The sequence below is a fragment of the Poecilia mexicana genome, unplaced genomic scaffold, assembly GCF_051168715.1.
Source record: "Poecilia mexicana isolate PSO_F unplaced genomic scaffold, ASM5116871v1 scaffold_12, whole genome shotgun sequence".
Taxonomy (NCBI): domain Eukaryota; kingdom Metazoa; phylum Chordata; class Actinopteri; order Cyprinodontiformes; family Poeciliidae; genus Poecilia; species Poecilia mexicana.
In genome coordinates, this window is record NW_028263381.1 from 9625391 (window position 1) to 9645139 (window position 19749).

Genomic DNA, 19749 nt, shown 5'->3' on the forward strand with positions numbered 1-19749 from the left:
TAATATATGTTTTTAGAGATGCACAGGAAATCAGACGGTTTCCAGAATCAAAATATGTATAATCTAGTTTCACTGACCGCGACCAATCAAAAACTCTCAATTTCCATATTTTCATGGTAAGTAAACATAACGTCCCCAAGAACTAACAGGTCAGACAAACCACAACCCTCTTCAGTGTGGAAGCTGATCTTAAGAGAAGAGGACTTAATGTAAGGCATTTCCACTATCGGGGAGGTGACACAATTTTGGATACATTCTTTTTTTTTTTTTCTTAATGAAATAAAGAAGCAAGAAAACAACTTTGTTTAAAATATAGCTGTATTTTTTGTTAAGTCTGGATTTAACATTTTGGCTGGATTTAACAACACTGGCATTTTTTTTTTGTGGACTTGTCACAAAAAGGTTTTAAAGTTTAAGGTTTTTCACTCAAAAGATCTATGCTAAAAAGGGATCAAATTTTCTTTTTCCTGCCATATTAAAGTACACACAACATTCCTTAATCCTATAAAACAAACTTATTAGAAGCTTCAAACTAGACTGATTTAAAATAAAAATAGACCCTCATTAATGTACTTCACAGAAATGGGAGGAGGGTTTACGTGTCGGATTCTCCTGTAAAGTTCGGGTTGCTGAAAGCCGGCTGAAACAAAAAGGGGGGCGGGGGGGGAAGACAACTCAGCATTAAAACTATACAAATTAAACTGGATTTTTTTTTTCACCCTTGTAGAAGTGCTGATTTGTTACCTACCACATCAACAGGGGAGGTGCTTCTCTTTGGTAAGCTCAAGCTGCTCAGTTTGTATCCCCTCACTCTGAAGACGTAGTACAGCAGTCCAACTATCAAGCAGAAGAAGACGATGGCTCCGATGACGGCGCCGACCACCACCCCGGTATCTGCAGACGCAGCAGGTATGTCAGTTTCTGCTGTGCAGCTTTTAAAATTAGGTACAAGTACATCTCAAAATGACAAACGCCATAAAAAACATTTACTATTAGGAGCTAATGATGGCGCACAACATCAACAAATGAACTCTAAGCACCTCCACATGTTTCTGAGGCTCTAAATTGTCTCTCAGTCTGGGTCGGCAGGCTACACAATTACAACAAAGACTGTAACTTAACAGATTTTCTGAGACACTTAATTTTGGGTTTTCACTATCTGCACACTGCACACAAAATTACAAGAAATAAAGCTTGGGATATTTTACTCTGTGTCATGAATCTGTATAATACATGAGTTTCACTTTGTGGAATAAGTGACAACATTTATTGAACTTTATCAAAATATGAAAAATGTTTATGTACCTGTAAGCATTCTCATTAGACCCTCTTCACCTGTTGCTTGATAAAAGCCTGAATTATTTGAGGCATGAATTTTACTGTTCTTAACTTTGTTCAGGTTTCGACATTGTTTTTAATTATTTAATTTTTATTAACAAATTGCCTTTTGTTTCTGACATTGTCCTGCATCACAGAATTCAAGCCGTCATAGTAGAACAAGACGTACAGACAAATTAGAAGGAACTCTGCTGCCCCTGGTGGCTTACAGGGATCAACACACCTAAAGCCACCGGTTCTTTTATTGTAACAGTGTATTGTCAATTTATTAGTCATTCTTTGATCTTCAGACTGCAATATATCCAAAATATACCAATCTGTTTAATATCTTTAGTCTTTAAAACTATATTTTAGGAAGAAAAGACAGCTGACTTATCACGTTGGGGCCTCAACAACTAATTTAAGGTGTGAAATCCTCAACTAATGGTTTCTAGATGAGATTAGAATGCCTTGATGTGCAAGATATATTATCAAATCTCAACACTTTGAAGGTCTTAATTTTAAAAAGCAGACATGCACTATGATGTTAAAAGAACCGCATACACAGTCATCCACTTCATTACTTACTTCCACCTGGGCTGTCGGTGGGGAAGATGGGATTTTTGCCATCATCTGTTGTGTAATCTGAAAGAAAGGTTCACACACAAACTGTTAAATCTAAACCCAAAAAACTCTGAATCAAAATCCAAAATCCACGGAAATGTCGCGAGGAGCTCCTTACACTGGCGGTGGCGACAAGCGAAGCCTCTCTTCTGCAGGCAGTTGTTGTCATTCCAGTGTCCGTCAAGATACATCTCCACGCAGTTCTCCTCGGCGATGTCCCCGGGATGGAAGGCCGAATTGGGCTCGCCTTGAGCCCAGTTAACAAATCCCAACGACGTCTTGTCTGTCCAGCCCCAACCAACTAAGTGGCAAACACATGTCATGTGTACCGGTGAGCTGTCTGCAGATGCTGGACTCTGTAAGATCACTGTCGCCGTTTCTGCTTCCTTGCTAACTCACAGTTTCTGTCGCGGGTAAGGCCGATCCAGATGTTGTGCTTTTTAGTGAAGTTCAGGTTCCTGATGAACTCAATCTCCGCCCTGCTGTGAATGGAGGTCAGCTCAGTCCTGACCGACTGGCAGTAGTGTCGGGCGTCGTTCCAGGAGAAGCCCTCCGCCCCGTCGTACATGAAGTAACAGTACTGGCCGTAAGGAACAAAGAAAGACAAACACTTCCCGTCGCCGGGGCTGGGAGTGGGAGGCGGTTTTACTGCGGACATTAATAATAACGATTCGAGACTTATTGGTATAATTAACTATTTGCAAAAGATAAAGTACATGCGCCGCTCAGGTCTGTTATACCGGAGGAGATCTTGCAGATGTAGGGCTTAGCCAGGTCACACTTGGTGTCGTTCCAGGTCCCGTGGAACCAGATTGAAGCATGCATGCTGACACATCCCTCATCCTGGACGTTGCTGGGCTCTCCTGGACCCCACTGAGTGAAGAAAACCGGCCAGCCGTCTGTCCACATGTAGGAGCTGTCCTCCTGCATCACAACACAGCTCTGGATTTATCTCTGACTTAAATCAGGATGGTGCTCTGCTGCAGGAAATGTGTTTTTACTCTTGTTATTTACTTGCAAAGACAATGGTATGTCTTGAACTTTTGGAGACTTTGTCACAAAAAGCCCTTTTTATTCTGACACCCCTAAATAAATTCCAATTACTCACATAATTAGTAAATAAAACCTAAATATACGCTTTTTTTTTTGTCAAGAGAAACTCATAGATTACATAGATTCATTAGACGTGGAGTGACATATTTCATGCCTTTGATTCTTGTACTTTTTATCATCATATCTCACAGATAATGAAAATCATAAAATTTTGTGGTTGTAATTTGACAAAATCTTAAGTTGAAGGGGTAGAAAAAGACACCATATAAACATTACTGTAGGTAATATTATCTGCTGTACAACCTTGCGTCTTAATCCGATCCAGGCATCTGCCCTTCCCTGCAGGACGACGCCGGCCACAAAGGCCTGATCGTAGCTCATGTCGATGCTGGCCAAGTTGCCACCCTGCTCCTCGCAGGCCGCCTGAGCCGCATCCCAAGTCGCCGGCTCCTCAACCAGCTTGTAGCAGTTCTGGTACCAGGAGATGTAGTCAGCAGGGCAGGGGCTCTTGGTGGGAGGAGGAGGTTCGATGCTGCTTGCTGATCAGGACAAAAATATTTGGCTGCCAGCTTCAAATCGTTGGGAATGTTTTCTAAAAAAAAAAAAAAAGAAGAAAAAGAAAAAAAAAGTGCCTTTATCTGACTTACATTTCTTTCTGTAGCAGACAAAGCTGTGATCCTTGTGGCAGGCGTCATCATTCCACTTGCCGGTAGCGAGAGTGCCGTGAGTCATGGCCACACAGTGTTCCTGTTACGCACAACAATTAAGATCATGAACACGTTTCACAGCAACCTCTAAATATCCTCAAGAGTTTAAAGCAAAAAGAGCTCACCGTTCCTCCTGCATTGTTGGGTTCGTGTTCATTCCAGTTGGTGTAGAGCACCGGACTGGCCCCGTCGCTCCAGGCGTACTGATTCTCCACTAAGAGATCCGACAGACCGATCCAAGTGGGGAGCTCCAGGTCTTTGAGGTAGCTAGCCACAAAGTCTTGGGGAGAAAAACAAAGAATGAGCTTGACAGGCTAATTTGAAATGTTTTGCTGGTTCTCTGTGGAGCTTACCGTTTTCATACTGATTATCAATAATTGCCAGCTCCCCTCCCTGATCTCTGCACCAGCTTCGAGCGTGAGACCAGTTTGCTTTGATGTCGTCTTTCTTCCCTTTAAACATGAAGCATTTGTCCTTAAAACGCATCCATCCTGCAGGACGAAAGGACGGAAATGAGTGAAGAAAAACCGGCGTTCTAACCTCTTCACCCATTTACTTCTGCTAATCTTTGACCACAACCAACAACAGAAGTTTCTGAAGGGAACCAATGAATCCAGATCCTAAAGATTTAATGAAGGATGCTAGAAAGACAGAGAAAATCTTCCCGATGTTGCCTTTGTCATCGACAGGCATTACCTGCAGGACAGTTGCCCTCCCAGGGTTGTGTGGGGGGCGGATGTGTGTGGACGTCTCCAGGGAACTTCTTGCAGACATAACCCGCTCCGGCTCGGCCGCAGTTGGCGTCTTTCCACCCACCTTCACAATCCAGAGATCATTGTTCGGCGAGTGAGAACGGGGGTGGGCTTGCTAAGTTTTCACAGTAAATTAAAAAAAAAGAGCTTCCCCAGTACCTTGATGTCTGTTCATCTGGACACACTGTTCCTCCCCGTTGGCGTTGTTTGGCTCCCCCGGTGCCCAGTGGGTGTACGTCAGAGGGGAGTTGTCTATCCACCTGAGAAGAGAAAACAACCAATCTCCTTAATTCTTGTACATGAATCTCGTTTCCTTCCTTCCCTGTTGGACCTGTAGTTTCCCTCTGTGGAACAATAAAGCCTGTTTCTACTCTATTCCATGTTCCCCATCTACCTACATGTACTGTCCACTTGCGATGCCAAACATCCTCATTCCGATCCAGGCTGCAACCACCTTCCCTGTCCCCACCTGGCAGAGCAAAACATCACACGTTTGTTCCTATTTTTCACGTCCGCAGAAGAAAAAGAAACAAGGCGTACCATGCTGTTGACATATGCCTGCTCATTTTTGCTGAGGATGGAGACGAGCCTGGCCTTCTCTGCGTAGCAACGCATGATGGCTGTGTGGAAGTCGACTATATCGGTGTCATTGTAGTAGTAGCAGATGTTGTTGTTCTTCCTCCAGCCAGGGTTGGAGCCACAGTCAGGAGCTGGAAGTGGGAAGGATGCGTGAAGACAAACATGTCTTGAGAGATTATTCATTTAGACGATTTTCCCCTGGAGGGATGGTTTACCTGGGACAGGAGACGGAGGCACTGGGGGAATGATTGGGGTTTTTCCTTTGGAAATGATGCAGATCCAGTCTTGATGCGCGTCGCAGTTCAGGTCGTTCCACCAGGAGAACGTCCCGTTATTGCTGCTCACCATCTCCACGCACTCCTCACGATCCTCGTGGTTGTTTGGCTCCCCGTGGCCCCAGTTTGTGTGCGACAGGGGCGTTCCGTCGCTCCAGGAATACCCTGTAATAAATGAAGAGTCATTAGATTCTCGTCTCCGATTCCATTTAAAACTCCTGGAAAAACACGGTCTCTTCTCACCTCCTTCTATAGGGTTGTGCCTGAGGCCGATCCACTTGGAGCTGCCTTTACTGTACACAGACAAAAACTCCTCCTCCTCATGATTGTGGATACTGACCAGATTAGCTCCTCTGGATATGCAGTCCTCCTGTGCTGCTTCCCAGCTCTTTTTCTGGGACCAGTCCACATTGTGGAAAAGCTGCATCGCACGGACACAAAAAAATCAGTTTCTCCCCGGTTTCTCCCTTTTATGCTTCCTTGAACAAATTAGGATAGGCCTAAGGGCCATACCAAGCATGTCCATTACATTTTTTGCACAAAATCTTTCTTAGATAATGAGATTTTAGTCTGATCAGTTCTGCCTATTTTGAACTCCGTTCATAATCAGCTGTTTTATGGACTCTTGTCACTTTAAATGCAAATAAGCTGCTGAAGGCCACGCCGCCCAACTTTATGAAAATGGCTGCGCAATTATATAACTACATATTTGGAAAGCAGAAGTGGAGCCTCCTGTACAATCAACAAGAATGCAGAAAGTGGTTTCTAGATGGTAAGTCAACAACAAAACACTTGTATTTTCAGCAGCCATTGTACAGCGGTAAAAACCAGCTGATTAAACATGCTGGAGCTCTGCTTGGGTTGCTAGGATTGGGTTGGGCTTGGCTGGGGTTGCTAGGTAACAGTGCGGTGCCCTCGAGTGTGACTCAACAACTGGGAGGTTTTGGAAACGGTTCATTCTTGAATCGGCTCAAGGACATTAACTTATTGCCAAAAACCACCACTTGGGCTGTTATTCGAAGCAACTCAGACCCAAATGGAAGTGCAAAAGCATGTGAAAGGTAAATTTGGGATAACAGATCCTCTTTAAGCTTTTTTTTTTTTATCTCTATTTTACTGTTGTCATCACCCTGTAGCAGTTCCTGAAGTGGGGCAAAGCTGTCCAGCCGTCAGCGCAGCCCTGAGACGGAGGAGGAGTTGGAGCCTTCGTAGGTGGAGTGATGTCGGGTCTGGTCTTTTCACAGATGAAGGCGTGCTTCTCTGAGCACTGTTTGTCGTCCCAGAAACCACCAATCTGTCCCGTTGTCATAGCCACACAGGTGCCATCTCCATTGTCTAGTAAAAGACAGAAGGACAGTAAATGTTTTCTCGCCTTGGTACATGTTCCCTTTCAGGCGAGGTTACAGTTGGTTTTAGTACCTGGCTGGTCTTTGTCCCAGTGAGTGAAGGTCAAAGGTAAGCCGTTGTCCCAGACGTAGTCGACCCCTCCGCTCATGTCTCCCTGGGCGCGCAGTCCGATCCACCAGAAACTGGTTCTTCCTGACAGGGCTACTGTAAAATGGGACTGTTCGTAGCTGCAGTGAAACATGAAAGACATCCTGTTTGGATTCATCTCTTCGGAGAGAGTTTTATGTGATACACCAACACAAGGCAAAGCACTATTTTGAAGAGAAATTAAAATAATATCTGATTTTGTTTTGTTTTAATCTAGTCAGCTGTTTTGAGTTTGATGCAATTCATCCAACTGCCTAGTAAAAGTTTACCTCTGTCCTGTGGAGAACATTAGTGAAGTGCACACCAAATGTCCTGATCTTACTCTAAATGAGAATTTAGGGCATGACTTAGAAATTTGCTGTTCATAGTTGGTCTTCATCCATCTAACTACTGAGTTTTCTATTTTGCAAGCAATAATTGGCACAATTTTTTACCCTCTACAAAAACCATTGCCATAGCACAGAAGACTCACAGTCGTAGCTGCAATGAAAGGTGGTTGAACAACATACTGAAATGAGTGAAAGGTGGCTATATACAAATGCAACCAATACTCTAAATTGAAAAAAAAAATACACTGAAACATGATGCTGTGATAAAATATGAAAAGGATTCGAAGTTATGAATACGTTTGCATGGCAAATATTTCTCCCCTGATGAAGATGCCGTTACTCGTTCATTCAGATATCTGCTGTTTGAAAAACCACAGATTCATCCTCACATGTCTCCGATGTGCAACAAGACGGCGTCCTGCTCCTTGCAGAAGGCCTTAGCATCGGACCAACTCCTGGCCGTCTCTTCCATCCAGTAGCAGGAGTAGCCGTACGCGTCCCAACCCTGACGTGCGGCAAGAGCACATCTTGTGGATAAACGCACTGCCGCTTTAAAGAACAAAGTACAACTCAGACAACAGGAAAAGACGGTTCTACCTGCGGACATCCATACATGGTGGGTTTGACTGATGGGAGAGGGTAATGCGCTTTGGGCATTTTGCATACGTAGGTGTTAAGCTCTGTGCAGGACACGTCGTTCCATCTGCCGGTCTGCAAGAAAATAAATCTCAATTACCTGCAAAGAATACAAATATAAATATTACCTACTGGTTGCATGGATACAAAGAGGAGTTCTCACCTGGTGTGACATTTCAACACAGTCCTCGGTGAAGCCGTCATGGTTGTTGGGTTCTCCCGGAGCCCAATAGGTGAAAGTTACGATGTGTTCATTGGACCACATGAACATACCAGGCACGGCCAGGTCGTTCAGACCAGTCCACACGTCACTGGTGGCTGCAGAGCGAAACAATCACACATTTAGAAAGATTGGTCTCTGATCTCCAGCTCTATGTTTTTTTATTTAATTTTATTTTTTCTTTCAATCTGCATCCACACCCATGTAGAGGTAGCTCTCCACCCAGCTCTGCTCCTTCATGGAATGAATGGAAACAAGCTCAGCGCCCAGACTCCTGCACACACTCCGAGCAGAGTGCCAAGTCTTTTTGTCTCCGAAAGGTTTGTAGCAGAAGTCTCCGAACTCATACCAGTCAGGCCCGGAGCATCTCAGCTCTGATGGAAGGATGAAGGGGGAAAAAAAAGGATTCAGCAGAAAGAATGAAGGACGCTGGACATAATCAAACTGATTACGAATAAATCTTCACTCACCCCCATCTGAAAAAGTATACGATACATCATAGTCTCCATCAAACCTGCAGACAAAAAAATTTTAGCTGTCGCCAAGCTACATAAAAAAAAAAAAAAACCTGAGAGTTAAAGGATAAAACTCACTGTCTGGAGGTGATGCCGTTCCTGGTGGAGCCGGGATAAAAGTTTTGACCCGGCGCTTTTAACAAAGTGCAGTCTCCTCCGTTCTCGTTGAGAACAACTCCAGCATGGATGGCTGCTGCACAGATGTTCGAGTCCTGTTGCAAAATTAGATGAAAACAAGCAAATAAGAAAAAAATAAAATAAAATCTAGATACACCAATACGCCAAATATCTTAAAGTGACGCAGGTAATGGAACATAATTACATACCCCACGATATACCGATGTGCCGTACACCAGGTAATCTGTGTTAGCACAGCCTGCTGGACAATGCACCCTAAAAATACAGCGAGATTATAGCATAAAGTATAGTCAGCCAAATGCTGCAGCATCAATGAAATATCTTGGAATTGACTCACGTCATTTGAGAAGTGGAAAAATTGAAGTTGGGCTTATTGGCACATGTAATTGCGTCTGTGAAACCAGAGTTAGATAAAAATGTTAGAAACCAAAACAACATTTCCAGTGTTCTTTGGAATTAAAAGTCTTATGACTTCCTCACAGTCAGGGGTGCAACCCAGTACGTCAAACCGGAGCCCTGCCTGGCCGCTGAACTCCAGTGGACGGAGGCGGACATACCGAGCGGACACAGGGGTGCCCAGCAGCTGGGTTTCAGGGATGTTTCTGTCTATTGAGCCTGGGAAAAACTGCAAATAGTAAAAGTACAACAAAGAATGATTATAATAAAGATTAAAGCAAAAGCACATTTTTAAATCTTCCAAACTAGAAAGCCTTTAATACATGATTACTTTGAGGGTTTTTTTGTTTTTTTTTCAGATGGTGATTAAGGTTTATACACATTTTCAGATTACAATTCCTTCCACTCCATTTAAAAGTCAGATTTTCTCATCTCAGTCCATAAAATTACATTTTTAAGCTCAAACATAAAAGTTAATACATTTATTACAAACAGTCATCCTGCTTCACATAGGGAGACTGAAAACCGGACAGTTGATGGATGTCATTTTCAGATGAAGAAAAAGATCAATTCTGGAAATGCAAATGTTTTCTCGCAGCAGACGGAGTACAAACCCTGTCTTACTCACATCTCCATCAGCAGTGTAGTAAGTCCAGCTTGCCCCGTCCATGCTGTGCTGCAACTTATATTTAGTGACCCAGTGGTCATTCTGAGGACAACCCTGGATTACAATCCCAGTTACTTTCCTGGTCTCACCCAGATTCGCTTGGATCCAGCTTGAAGATCCTGAAAGTGGACACACAAGAGGTCATGTTTCACCTGGAAATCAATCTATCAGTGGCTCTTCCCCAGAAGTCTAAATTCAATCCTTATTGTCACGTTGAAGAAACGATGTAGAAAAAAATCATTTCAGACCACTTCCTGAGGGCATCCAGCAGGAGTTTCCATTCAAACGGGCTTTGTCCGCAGTAAAGGCGCCGATGGAAGAAGAAGCAGAGAGCTGGAAGTCCGTGATGTTCCCATCCTCGACACCCAGGCCGTGCAGACACACTGTGGTTATAGTTTGTGTAATGAACATGTATCAAAAGTATTGTGAAGAAAATAAGGCAATTTCTGTTCTGCAGTTTTTGCACCCCCTAATGTATTTTTTGTGCATTTTATTCTTCCAGAACCACTGTCACACAGTAACATTATTTGTTATCATTGAAGCAACTTGTGTGCGTTATCATTTGATTTGGAAGGCTTATATACTTTGTGGTTTAAATCTAATGTGAATGCCTATTCACATTAGATTAGATCTGTTTCATTTTCATTTGACATGCATCCAAATCAACTAAAATTCACTTCATGTTTATTTTTCTGTGGAGCCATTAAGCAGAGGAATATTGTGTGGACGTTTTGTGCATACATGGCTTTACTGCAGTGTTATATTGTACATTGATGCAACATTTTCATTTCATCAACAATTTCAACCTGTTCTTTGGATTTCGATTAGGATGGTGTCTGTAGAGCTAAGGTTAAGTTCAAGAGGACAACGCTTAGTCAGGATTGGACAGATATTAATATTTTGTTTCTAAATGTCAATATGGAGTGACCATTCCCATGAAAATGAGGAACAAAATATATTACCTTTTTGCTCGCAGCTATATACTATCTCCAGATATTTTGAGATAGTAGGGCAGGGGTCATTCTCAACGTGGGCGTACGCGAAGCAAAAAGCACGGTTATCGCACACCTTTCTGTACTGGGGAAGAACTCCTTCGACTGTACAGCTCCCTGTAAAACAGATAAAATCATATCCATATTTTCTTATTAAATGGTACTGATTACAGTGTGTCGAGCAGAAGCAGTGGTCGGCTATTTTCATCTGCTGTAAACTCATTTGTAGCAGAACCTTCTGATCCCTCAAAGTGAGGGCAGATGTCGTCGCTCTTGCGGCCGTAGAAAGCAGACTGGATGTTTATCACGCTTTCCTGAGGGCAGTGAAGGACAGCGGCGGATTCTTGGCACACGATTGCCGTCAAGAAACCTGTAACAAGAATTAATACTCGGGATATTTAATTGGGTTTGTCGACGAATCGTGTTGGAAAGCAAAAGTACACAGATGTCTTTTTTTTACCGTCATGTGGTGGAGGAGGCTTGGGTGTTTTCCCTGGAAGGAAGAAGCTCGTTTTAAGCTCTCTTTTGATCTGGTTGCAGTTCACCATCAGCAACGTTTCAAGCAGCAATCCTCACCTCTCCGCTTGCAGATATATCCTCTCTTGTTCTGGCAGTTGTCGTCGTTCCAGTAGCCACCGTTAATAAGTATCGACAAGCAGTCTTCACCGAAGTAATCATCTGGGCTACCTGCGGGGGAAACACAAATCTTGCTGTCTGACGTTGTGTTTTTTTTGCTTTGTTTTGTCTTGTTTCTTTTTCAGAAGTAACTCAGAGTTTCCTCAGAGTCTTATATGGACCTGCGTTCCAGCGAATGTATCTGAACGGAGAGCCGTCCGTCCACTCCCAGCCGCCCTCCGTGATGGAGTCATGACCCCCCATCCACAGGGAGATCCCAGTGGGAGCCTGCTGGATCAGGCCTGGGATTGAACAAGAACATTTCAATGGGCTGCTTTTCACAGCGATCGATTCATTTTTGTATCGCTCTGGACCCAGTATGTGCTTTATTTGATCAACCAATGACAGCGATGGTGTGTGAGCGTCGCATAGCACACCTCTTTGGATCTCTTTGTAAGGATGGCATAAAGTTTTAAATCATTAAAAATAAGTTTAGCAACTTGTTTGTGGAGCAACAAGAAGGAATCCACACACTGAAATACTATACTGAAAGTCCTAAAAGTGTGGTTTAAAAAACCCTAATAAAACTAATCCGAACCTGACTTCAAGTGGGATTTGCCTTACTAGTTTTTTTTTTGTCAATGCAAACTGACAATAACTTTGGGGGGTGGGAGGGAAAGACTTTAAACTCTAAATACCCTGTATGAAAGCCTGCTCAAAGGGTTCAGTGATACTGAGAAGGTCCCCTCCCTGGTTCACACAGTCAGCTCGAGCCTCCGCCCAAGTCCTCATCGACAGGTAGTTGAACAGGTAGCAGAAGTCGTTGAAAGGGTCAGAGGTCCACGAGCCGCATTTCTCATTCCATCCTGCAGCAAACACAACAACTCAGACATTCACATGCATGGAAACACCGAAGCGTTTACTATGCGTTTCAGATCTAAGAGGAGAATAACGTCAAGCTAACCTGGTCCAGACGTCGGAGGCTGAGGAAGAGCCCCTTGACCCTTCGCTACAATGACAGAAAGCAACAATTTACTGCAAAGGGAGAAGAAAGACTAGAGGAGGTACAAATGTATATGAGCATCTCACCTTTTTTGCAAACAAATTCTCTAGTGGCAGTGCATTTGTCGTCGTTAATCTTCCCAGGGTCAGGGTGAGTCATTCCCGTCAGGTGAATGCAGTCCTCGTTGTTCTCCCAGTTGTCTGGCTGGTTTTCTGCCCACGGCAGGAGATCCTGAGATCATCGGCAGAGAGCGGCACAAACTGAGACGCTGCTCTGACTGTGGCAGTCAGCATCTTCAGCAGGAAACGGGAGTGTGGTGGGTGACATTCCTTGTGGTTGTGCTACTTACTACGTCTGATCCATCAGTGTACACAAACTGGTTTTCAATATTGATGTCATTCAAACCCACCCAGGCTTCACCTGGCATGTGAGCTGCAAAGAGAGAAAAAAAAAAAAAAGAAAAGCACATCCAAGTACGTCAACAGACAGTATTCAACCCTGCTGAGACCACAAACTGCAAAGTGTTATTTATTCAAATGTATAATAGCACAAACATAGAAGAGGATTAGGGTAAATTAAAAAAGAAAAAAAATAATTTGCCACAATCAGAATTGTTTGAATTGTTAATGCACCATCAGGCAAATTTAGTCTTAAAACTCAAATCTATCAAGTAAATTTGGGACAGGTTCAATTGCAGGTTGAAAGTTTCTTTGGATTCTGACGTAGATTGACGCAGAATTAGAATTCAAAGTTTAAAGTCAGATTTCTTCCTTTTTATTATTATTTTTTAGAGGCTCCGACTCTTCAAAATTGTAAAGTGAAATCAAAATCATTTAAAATGTTCACACATAAAAATATAAACAGTGTGGTGTTCAGCTCTATTTACTCCAGCATCCCTAAATAAAAAACAGTGAAAAACAGTTTTAGTCGTAGTGTAATTTATCCGGCTCTTCTGTGAATCTGTCAGAACAGCTGCACGCCACACTTTTTAGATTTTTCTTGGTAACAAATTTCGAAATTTCCCTTCCACGTCACAATTATGCACCGCCCTTTGTTGGTCGATCAAATCACATACAATCCCAACAGGATGAGCTGAGATTTGCAGTTGTATCTCGAACAAATTCAAAGAGGTGTAAGTAAGAATATTTGTGCAAGCCGCTATGTTTTCTTAAACCGCAGTGATTTTACGTCACAGCTGCTCACCGGTGAGGAAACTGAGCTCTTCCTCTGAATGAAAGCTGACCAGATGACCCTGCTGTTCGGCGCAGTAAGCCTCGGCATCTTGCCAGTTTTTCACCTGCTCAGTCTCAAAGTGGTAGCAGAAGTCCTTATAAAGCAAGTATCCACGGTCACAGTGGCCATCTGAAGCAAACAACACCGCGGTCACTGGTGGAGCTATTAAAACATTAAACCAGCGAATAGGAACGGGGAACGGAGCGTGAAAACTAACTGACCAGGAGACGCAGTTGGTTGAGGGTTCAGTCCACCGGTCATCTCACAGATGTAACCCAGGCTCTTGAAGCAGTTAGTTGTTTCCCATTTGCCCTCATAGTTCCCTGAAATAAAGGGCTTATTCTAGAAGCTAACAAGAGGAACCGTTTATTATAAACGGAGTGACAGAGTGAAGACCCCACCTGTGTAGATCTGGCCACAGTCCCAAGTGTCTTCAGTGTTTCTGGGCCAGCCAGTACCGTAGTTTGAAAACGTGATTTTGCTTTTGTCCGTCCATTTAAAGTCTCCGTCCTGGTACATGTCTGGATGCAGAAAAAGCAGGGAAATAACCAGAAGGTTATATCAGAACTGTATGTCATGGCCTAAAAATTGGCTTTTTAATCCGTTTAGGAAAAGAGGATTTACTCAAAGTCCTAACCTGAGAAGCCGATCCAGATATCAGGAATGTCCACTTGGTGAAAGTCCGGAAGTTTCCCATTGATGAAAAACTGCTCCTCTTGACTTTATAATGCAAAAGACAAACAAGAAGATGCATCCCACTCCCATATAAAAATGCAAACAGCAGCAAAAACAGAAAAATGTAAACTGCATGAGTTACAAATGCTACTTTGGAAAATAGTGGCATAAAAGTTGCAAACTGCCACTTACACCATGGAGACAAGATACAATGTCATGCTGCAGGAGCAGAACAATTTTATGCAAAGTCCATAAATACTGAGTGATAAGACTTTTCATTTTGCTCATGCGTGTATAAAGTAAGTTTCTGCACACACCTGAAACATTAACAAACAGATAGAAGGTTACATGCTCAGCAAACGCACGAGTGAAACTAGAATTGCTTAGCTTAGCCATGCATCCAGATCTTCAAAGAATGCGGCTTCAACAGTTCCGACAATTTAAAGTCCTTTAAGTGAGGTGGCTGAGAACGGGTCGGAGTGATCAGAGCTTTTATGGTTGCTGCTTAATTTACAAAAAAGACAAATGTCTTGTTTGTATCATGCTGCATGAAATTTACGAAAAACTTAAAAATACATATAGTTTAATAAATGAGTTGTATCCGAAGCTGCTTTACTTAATTTGTGTCTCCAAGCTAACAGTGACCATTTTCAACTCATCATGCATGCAATGATGATAACGTCCATGTCAAGCAATTCTAACCCGCGTAGACGACAGGCACATTTGTTCATCCATTTGTTCAAGCTCTTCATCCTCTACCTGTTTATGAACAGCAGGTGAGCCCCCATCGCAGAGCACTTGGTGACCGCTTCGTACCAGGTGGTCAGCTGATTGACGTTGCTGACAATCCAGTAGCAGCTGCCATTGAAGCTCTGCCACCCTGGAAGACAGATGGCTGGGCGGGGAGGAGAGCGGGTTGAACGAGACACATCAGGAAAATCCAGACAGCTCGAGTGAACTTCCAAAAACATCATCGCCAGGGGATGACAAAGTGCTGGGCTTACTGCTGATTAGACGCTTGCACACGTATGGGCGCTCGTATCGGCACAAATGGGACCTCCACTTTCCAAACGCTTCTGATGAGTCTTTGACCAATGCAGCACACCCGCCCACCTGCGGATCCCTGTTAGACAACTACAGTTTTATCCTAAATTCATCACATTTGTACTAATAGAAGATGTCATTTGTGAAGATGGGTTATTCTTCTTACACTGTAGAGGTCACCGCCCAGTTGGTGAAGCTCACCGGCATTGCATCGGACCAGGCAAACTGGCTGTTCCCGGGGTCAACCTGACACGAAATCTTGTTGCATTTCTGGAGAGACAAAGTTCATCTTCACATTCACGTAGCGCTGCGTTGGTCATCTATTCCCAGACAGGCAGGCGAGCCTCTCCTTGCCTCGACAAGTTCCTCTCACCAGTGTGGACAGACCGATCCAGAAATCCAGATGTGTCGACGACAGCGTTCCCATCACGTAGGTGTTTTCTGCCTGTGAGGTTATGGAAACCAGATCTCCTCCCTCCTCCACACAGTCATGCCTGGCTGCCGACCAGCTCTTCATCGTTTCGGACTTAAACTTGTAGCAGTTGGAGCCGTGCTGCCTCCAGCCGCTGGCTAAGTCACACTGGGGGGCTGGGTTTGCTGCAAGGCAGGAATAAAGGTGGGGGGAAAGGCTTCAGGTGTGGGAAATGTCATTACATTTTACATCTTTCAAAGAAAAGCTCTTTGAGGCAGGGAGCATCCTTTTTTCCCCCCCCTGTAAATATCCTCTGCACATAAATGCACTGAAATGCCACAAGTTAAAATATCAACAGGTCATATCAAAACAGAGGAAAAGTGCTAGCATTTGTAGCATTTTTACAAACTTCATCTGAAAACACCATCAGTATAGGATAAGAGAATGAATTTTCTACAGAACCCAGAAACAAATGATATTTAGATGATACATTAAAGTTAAAAGCGTATATAGAAAGCGACGCTTTCGCTCCCTTTAATGTAGCAATGTTTTATCTTTGATTACTTGGTTCTGTGTTGGATTAAAAAATGGGATCTTTGAAATATTTATGTTTGTTATTCGCTGAGGAATTTATATCTAGTACAGAAATATTTAATAATGTTAATTAATGAAGAAACTGATTCTCGACTATATTCGTAGATGATTTTAGGTTTTGCGCGCAATTGCATCATAGATCTTCATCAAACACTGGATCTAGCTCAAACATCACACCACAAGAAGTGTAATCAGGTAAAAACTGTTGCAGAACAGAGCACCTAAAATAACATTAAAAGAATGGTAAAAATAAAATAAAATAAAATAAAAATAAGCCATGTAGAAGTGGCATTATAAGTTTTCTTACCATTGATGTATTTGCAGATATATTTCCTGTTGTTGCTGCAGTTGTCATCGTTCCAGTGTCCAAAGTCGTATCCCACCACCTCACCGCAGTGCTCCACCTCGTTATAGTTATCAGGCTGGCCCGACATCCAGTACCTGAGGAAGCAGGGATGGTGTTGTTTTCTTGAAAGCTTCACAAATAAAATCTAGACCCTCGATGTTGCGAATTTCCCTCTGGGATTATTAAAGTATATTCATCCATTCATTCATTCATTCATTTAAGGAGTACCATTAAACAGATTGGGCTTCAAAATTTGAAGCAGTGGCACACGTACGATAAATATTCTATAAAAGGCTTCCCGTCACTCCACTCCCAGACGTTTTCTACGACCAAGTCGTTCAAACCGATCCAGAAGATCTCTGTGCCAATTTGTGTTCTCACCCATAACTAGAAAAAGAGACAGAAAAAAAAAATGGCTTAAAAACGAACTTGAAACTAACTTTACAATCATGTGTGTCAGAGCCCCTCACCCTTTCACGGATGTCTTGAATACTCATCAGGTTGCTGCCCTGCTCTATGCAGTAGGCATTCGCCTCAGTCCACGTCTTGTTGTCAGTGGAGAAGAAGTAACATTTACTCTCGTACTCTCTCCAACCTTCCCGACACTGGCTGTGAGCTAAAGAGAGAGAAAGAAATGTTGAATGTTGGTCCACTCTGATCACTGTCTAGTCTTGTAGTGACTATTAATCTGGAAAAAGACAGCGCGGCCACTGGTTTTTAAAAACAACACAATTTCACAAGCCGATATCACAATCCATATTTTACTTTGAGGTATTTTTTATTGATTGGACTATCTGAAAGTGTTTTTTCCTCTTTTCATTTCCATGTTTTAATGAAAGTTAAAAGCTTCATATAAGGTGGAGAATTAAATTTTTGGTTGGCAAAAGATTTAAAGCATAGATTGGAAAAGCGAGATCTTTGTTGTGGAGCTGCGGCAGCATCTGTCACTCTTTTGATTAATAAAATCCTTGTAAGTATCAGTAAACCAGTAAAGACATGCTGTTGAATGTATATAAAGTTAAAATGTTAAAAAATAACTTGTTGAAATTAGAAGCAAGGAAAACCATTGCAGTGATGGAACTTATTTCCTTATAGTCCTTTTAATAAGACATTGGAATTTTTTTTTTTTTACTCAATCAGCAACTTAGCTCCTGTATTCAAGTGTCATCCTGTCATGTTTAGACTTACATCTTTTTCTGGTATCAAAGTTTCTTCTTTTTTGTTCAAGAATTTTTTTCTGCACTCGATTGCAACACTTTACACCGGCCCAGAGCAATGTTAAACTTGAAAGTGCACGAGCTACAGATTTAAAATATAGATAAAACAATTGTCAACTTATGTTTGACTGGGTGATTTCAGGTGGAACGGTGAATAATAAGAAGGTGCTCTGCCAGGGTGGCATCAAAGAGCCGCCCGTCGATAACACATGGCCTAAAAGTCAAAGAGGAGGTCACAATGTCTTCATTAATCCATGAAACATATCCTAGACTGCTATACCCTAACTTAAGGGTATAAGTAAGGCAAGAAACATTTGACATTATTGTAACCCTTGTCCCAGGTGGAAGTAAATACCTAGGTTATCTGTTTACAGAAACTTACTTTGGGATTTTCAGATTTAATGAGAAGAAAATGTAAACATTTCCATTCTCCCTTTTTTTTCTGTAATTACATAGAGTAATTTTTGTTATATTGTCAAAAGTTAAAAGATATTGCTTAAAACCAGATTTAAAAAAAATATATAAATAAAACTAGTCTTTCCTATTCTCTTTATTTTCAAACACTGGTCACTTCCAATAATTTTCAGCAATGTTTTTAAGAGCCTAAAAGAGTGGCTCTGCAGCTGCAGGTTGCTGACCTTTGAACTTTAGGTCTGTCGTTCCAACAGGTCGGCTTAAACAATGTTCACTAAATACTCTGATTATTCTACATGCTGCACATCGTAGTTTTTAGAAAGCCAGTAAATCATTTTAATGCTCATCAGTCGTAAAAGTCTCATGACCGGTTGGCATTTACAGACTCTGTCAGCCAACTTTGGATTCCCACACAGATCTTTAGGTGAATGTTTGACAAATTTACAGACAATATAGTAGAATCACATGTTTTGCACAGAACTTTAACTGGTTGAAAGGCCACCTAGGAAAATAGAAATAGTCACCTCATAGAAGTTATTTATTTTTATTTTTTCTTTAGTCTACTGTTGACCATTTACTTTGGCTATCATCGTGAGACAATGACTTGTTTTTGTTTTTTTTCGTGTTTTGCGTACAAATTATAGAACAATAAAAGCCGTTAATTTTCTTTAATTACTCCTCATGACGGTCAATGTCTCAAGTGATTCCACATACTAGACAAGTTGTAACACAAACACATCTAAGAGCACTTCAGAGTGGCTTATTAAGCTAACATGCATGTTTTTGGGGTGTGGATACTCTCTGGAGCCGGAGTATCCAGAGAGATTACACACATGTACAGGGAGGACATAGAAACTCCGAACAGAAACGCTGGATTTGGAATCCACTCAGATGCTGCAAGGCAACAGAGCTAAGCGCTACGCCGCTGCAGGCACATAAAAGCTAAAATATTTAACAACTGTGTTCCTTAGAATGAAACCATTTCCCTCTGAATAATAATCGAAGAGAAGGCATTCATGTAAGACATTTTATCAGAGAAAATTTACAATGCGCCACAAAAAAAGAGAAAATTTTATGTGAAAAAAATTGAAATAAACTAAGTTGCTCTTGTAATATAAAAAAAATTTAAAAATATATATCCTTTATTCAAATTACAGTTACTTATGTGTTTCATTTTCTTTTTTGTCATTTTTGTAACCTGCAGAAACAGACATAAATGATCCAACTGAATCTGTTTCCATTTGTATGGTTTTGAGAAAGTTACTGAATCAGATTCAAAACTTCAAACAACTAAATATATTCACACATTTTATAAAAGAAATGAATATATATATATACACACACACACACACTCACCACAAGCAAGAAACGAAGCAAATACGAGCAGCTTCAGAAGAATACTTCCGTCCATTGTTTAATTTCTTGTGTTTGGCTTTCAAGGTGATTCCCTGTACATCCTAGTATTGAGTTGTTGTTTTTTTTAGCCTTCCTGAGCTCATCAG

The 19749-nt window shown here is 42.0% G+C and overlaps 1 protein-coding gene across 1 annotated transcript; it reads right to left on the reverse strand.

The window, feature by feature from the left end:
• Nucleotides 1-300: 300 nt before the first annotated feature.
• Nucleotides 301-19658, reverse strand: LOC106917991 (uncharacterized). The gene is made up of 50 exons (XM_014987372.2): nt 19604-19658; nt 17087-17232; nt 16891-17003; nt 16578-16711; nt 15638-15861; nt 15431-15534; nt 15225-15343; nt 14980-15115; nt 14183-14265; nt 13947-14066; nt 13767-13868; nt 13516-13674; nt 12662-12744; nt 12399-12543; nt 12274-12318; nt 12008-12175; nt 11492-11611; nt 11271-11381; nt 11155-11187; nt 10930-11064; nt 10665-10811; nt 9951-10085; nt 9664-9821; nt 9120-9264; nt 8977-9031; nt 8828-8894; nt 8580-8713; nt 8457-8500; nt 8187-8360; nt 7930-8084; nt 7728-7841; nt 7520-7635; nt 6727-6881; nt 6437-6642; nt 5551-5728; nt 5248-5472; nt 4994-5163; nt 4852-4922; nt 4613-4713; nt 4398-4517; nt 4055-4192; nt 3827-3981; nt 3642-3741; nt 3298-3533; nt 2682-2865; nt 2341-2589; nt 2060-2242; nt 1906-1962; nt 749-894; nt 301-640 (listed from the first exon to the last, which is right to left on the reverse strand). Exons 1-50 carry the CDS (start codon nt 19656-19658, stop codon nt 596-598), a joined length of 6498 nt encoding a protein of 2165 aa, XP_014842858.2. The 3' UTR covers nt 301-595.
• Between the last annotated feature and the right edge of the window lie 91 nt (nt 19659-19749).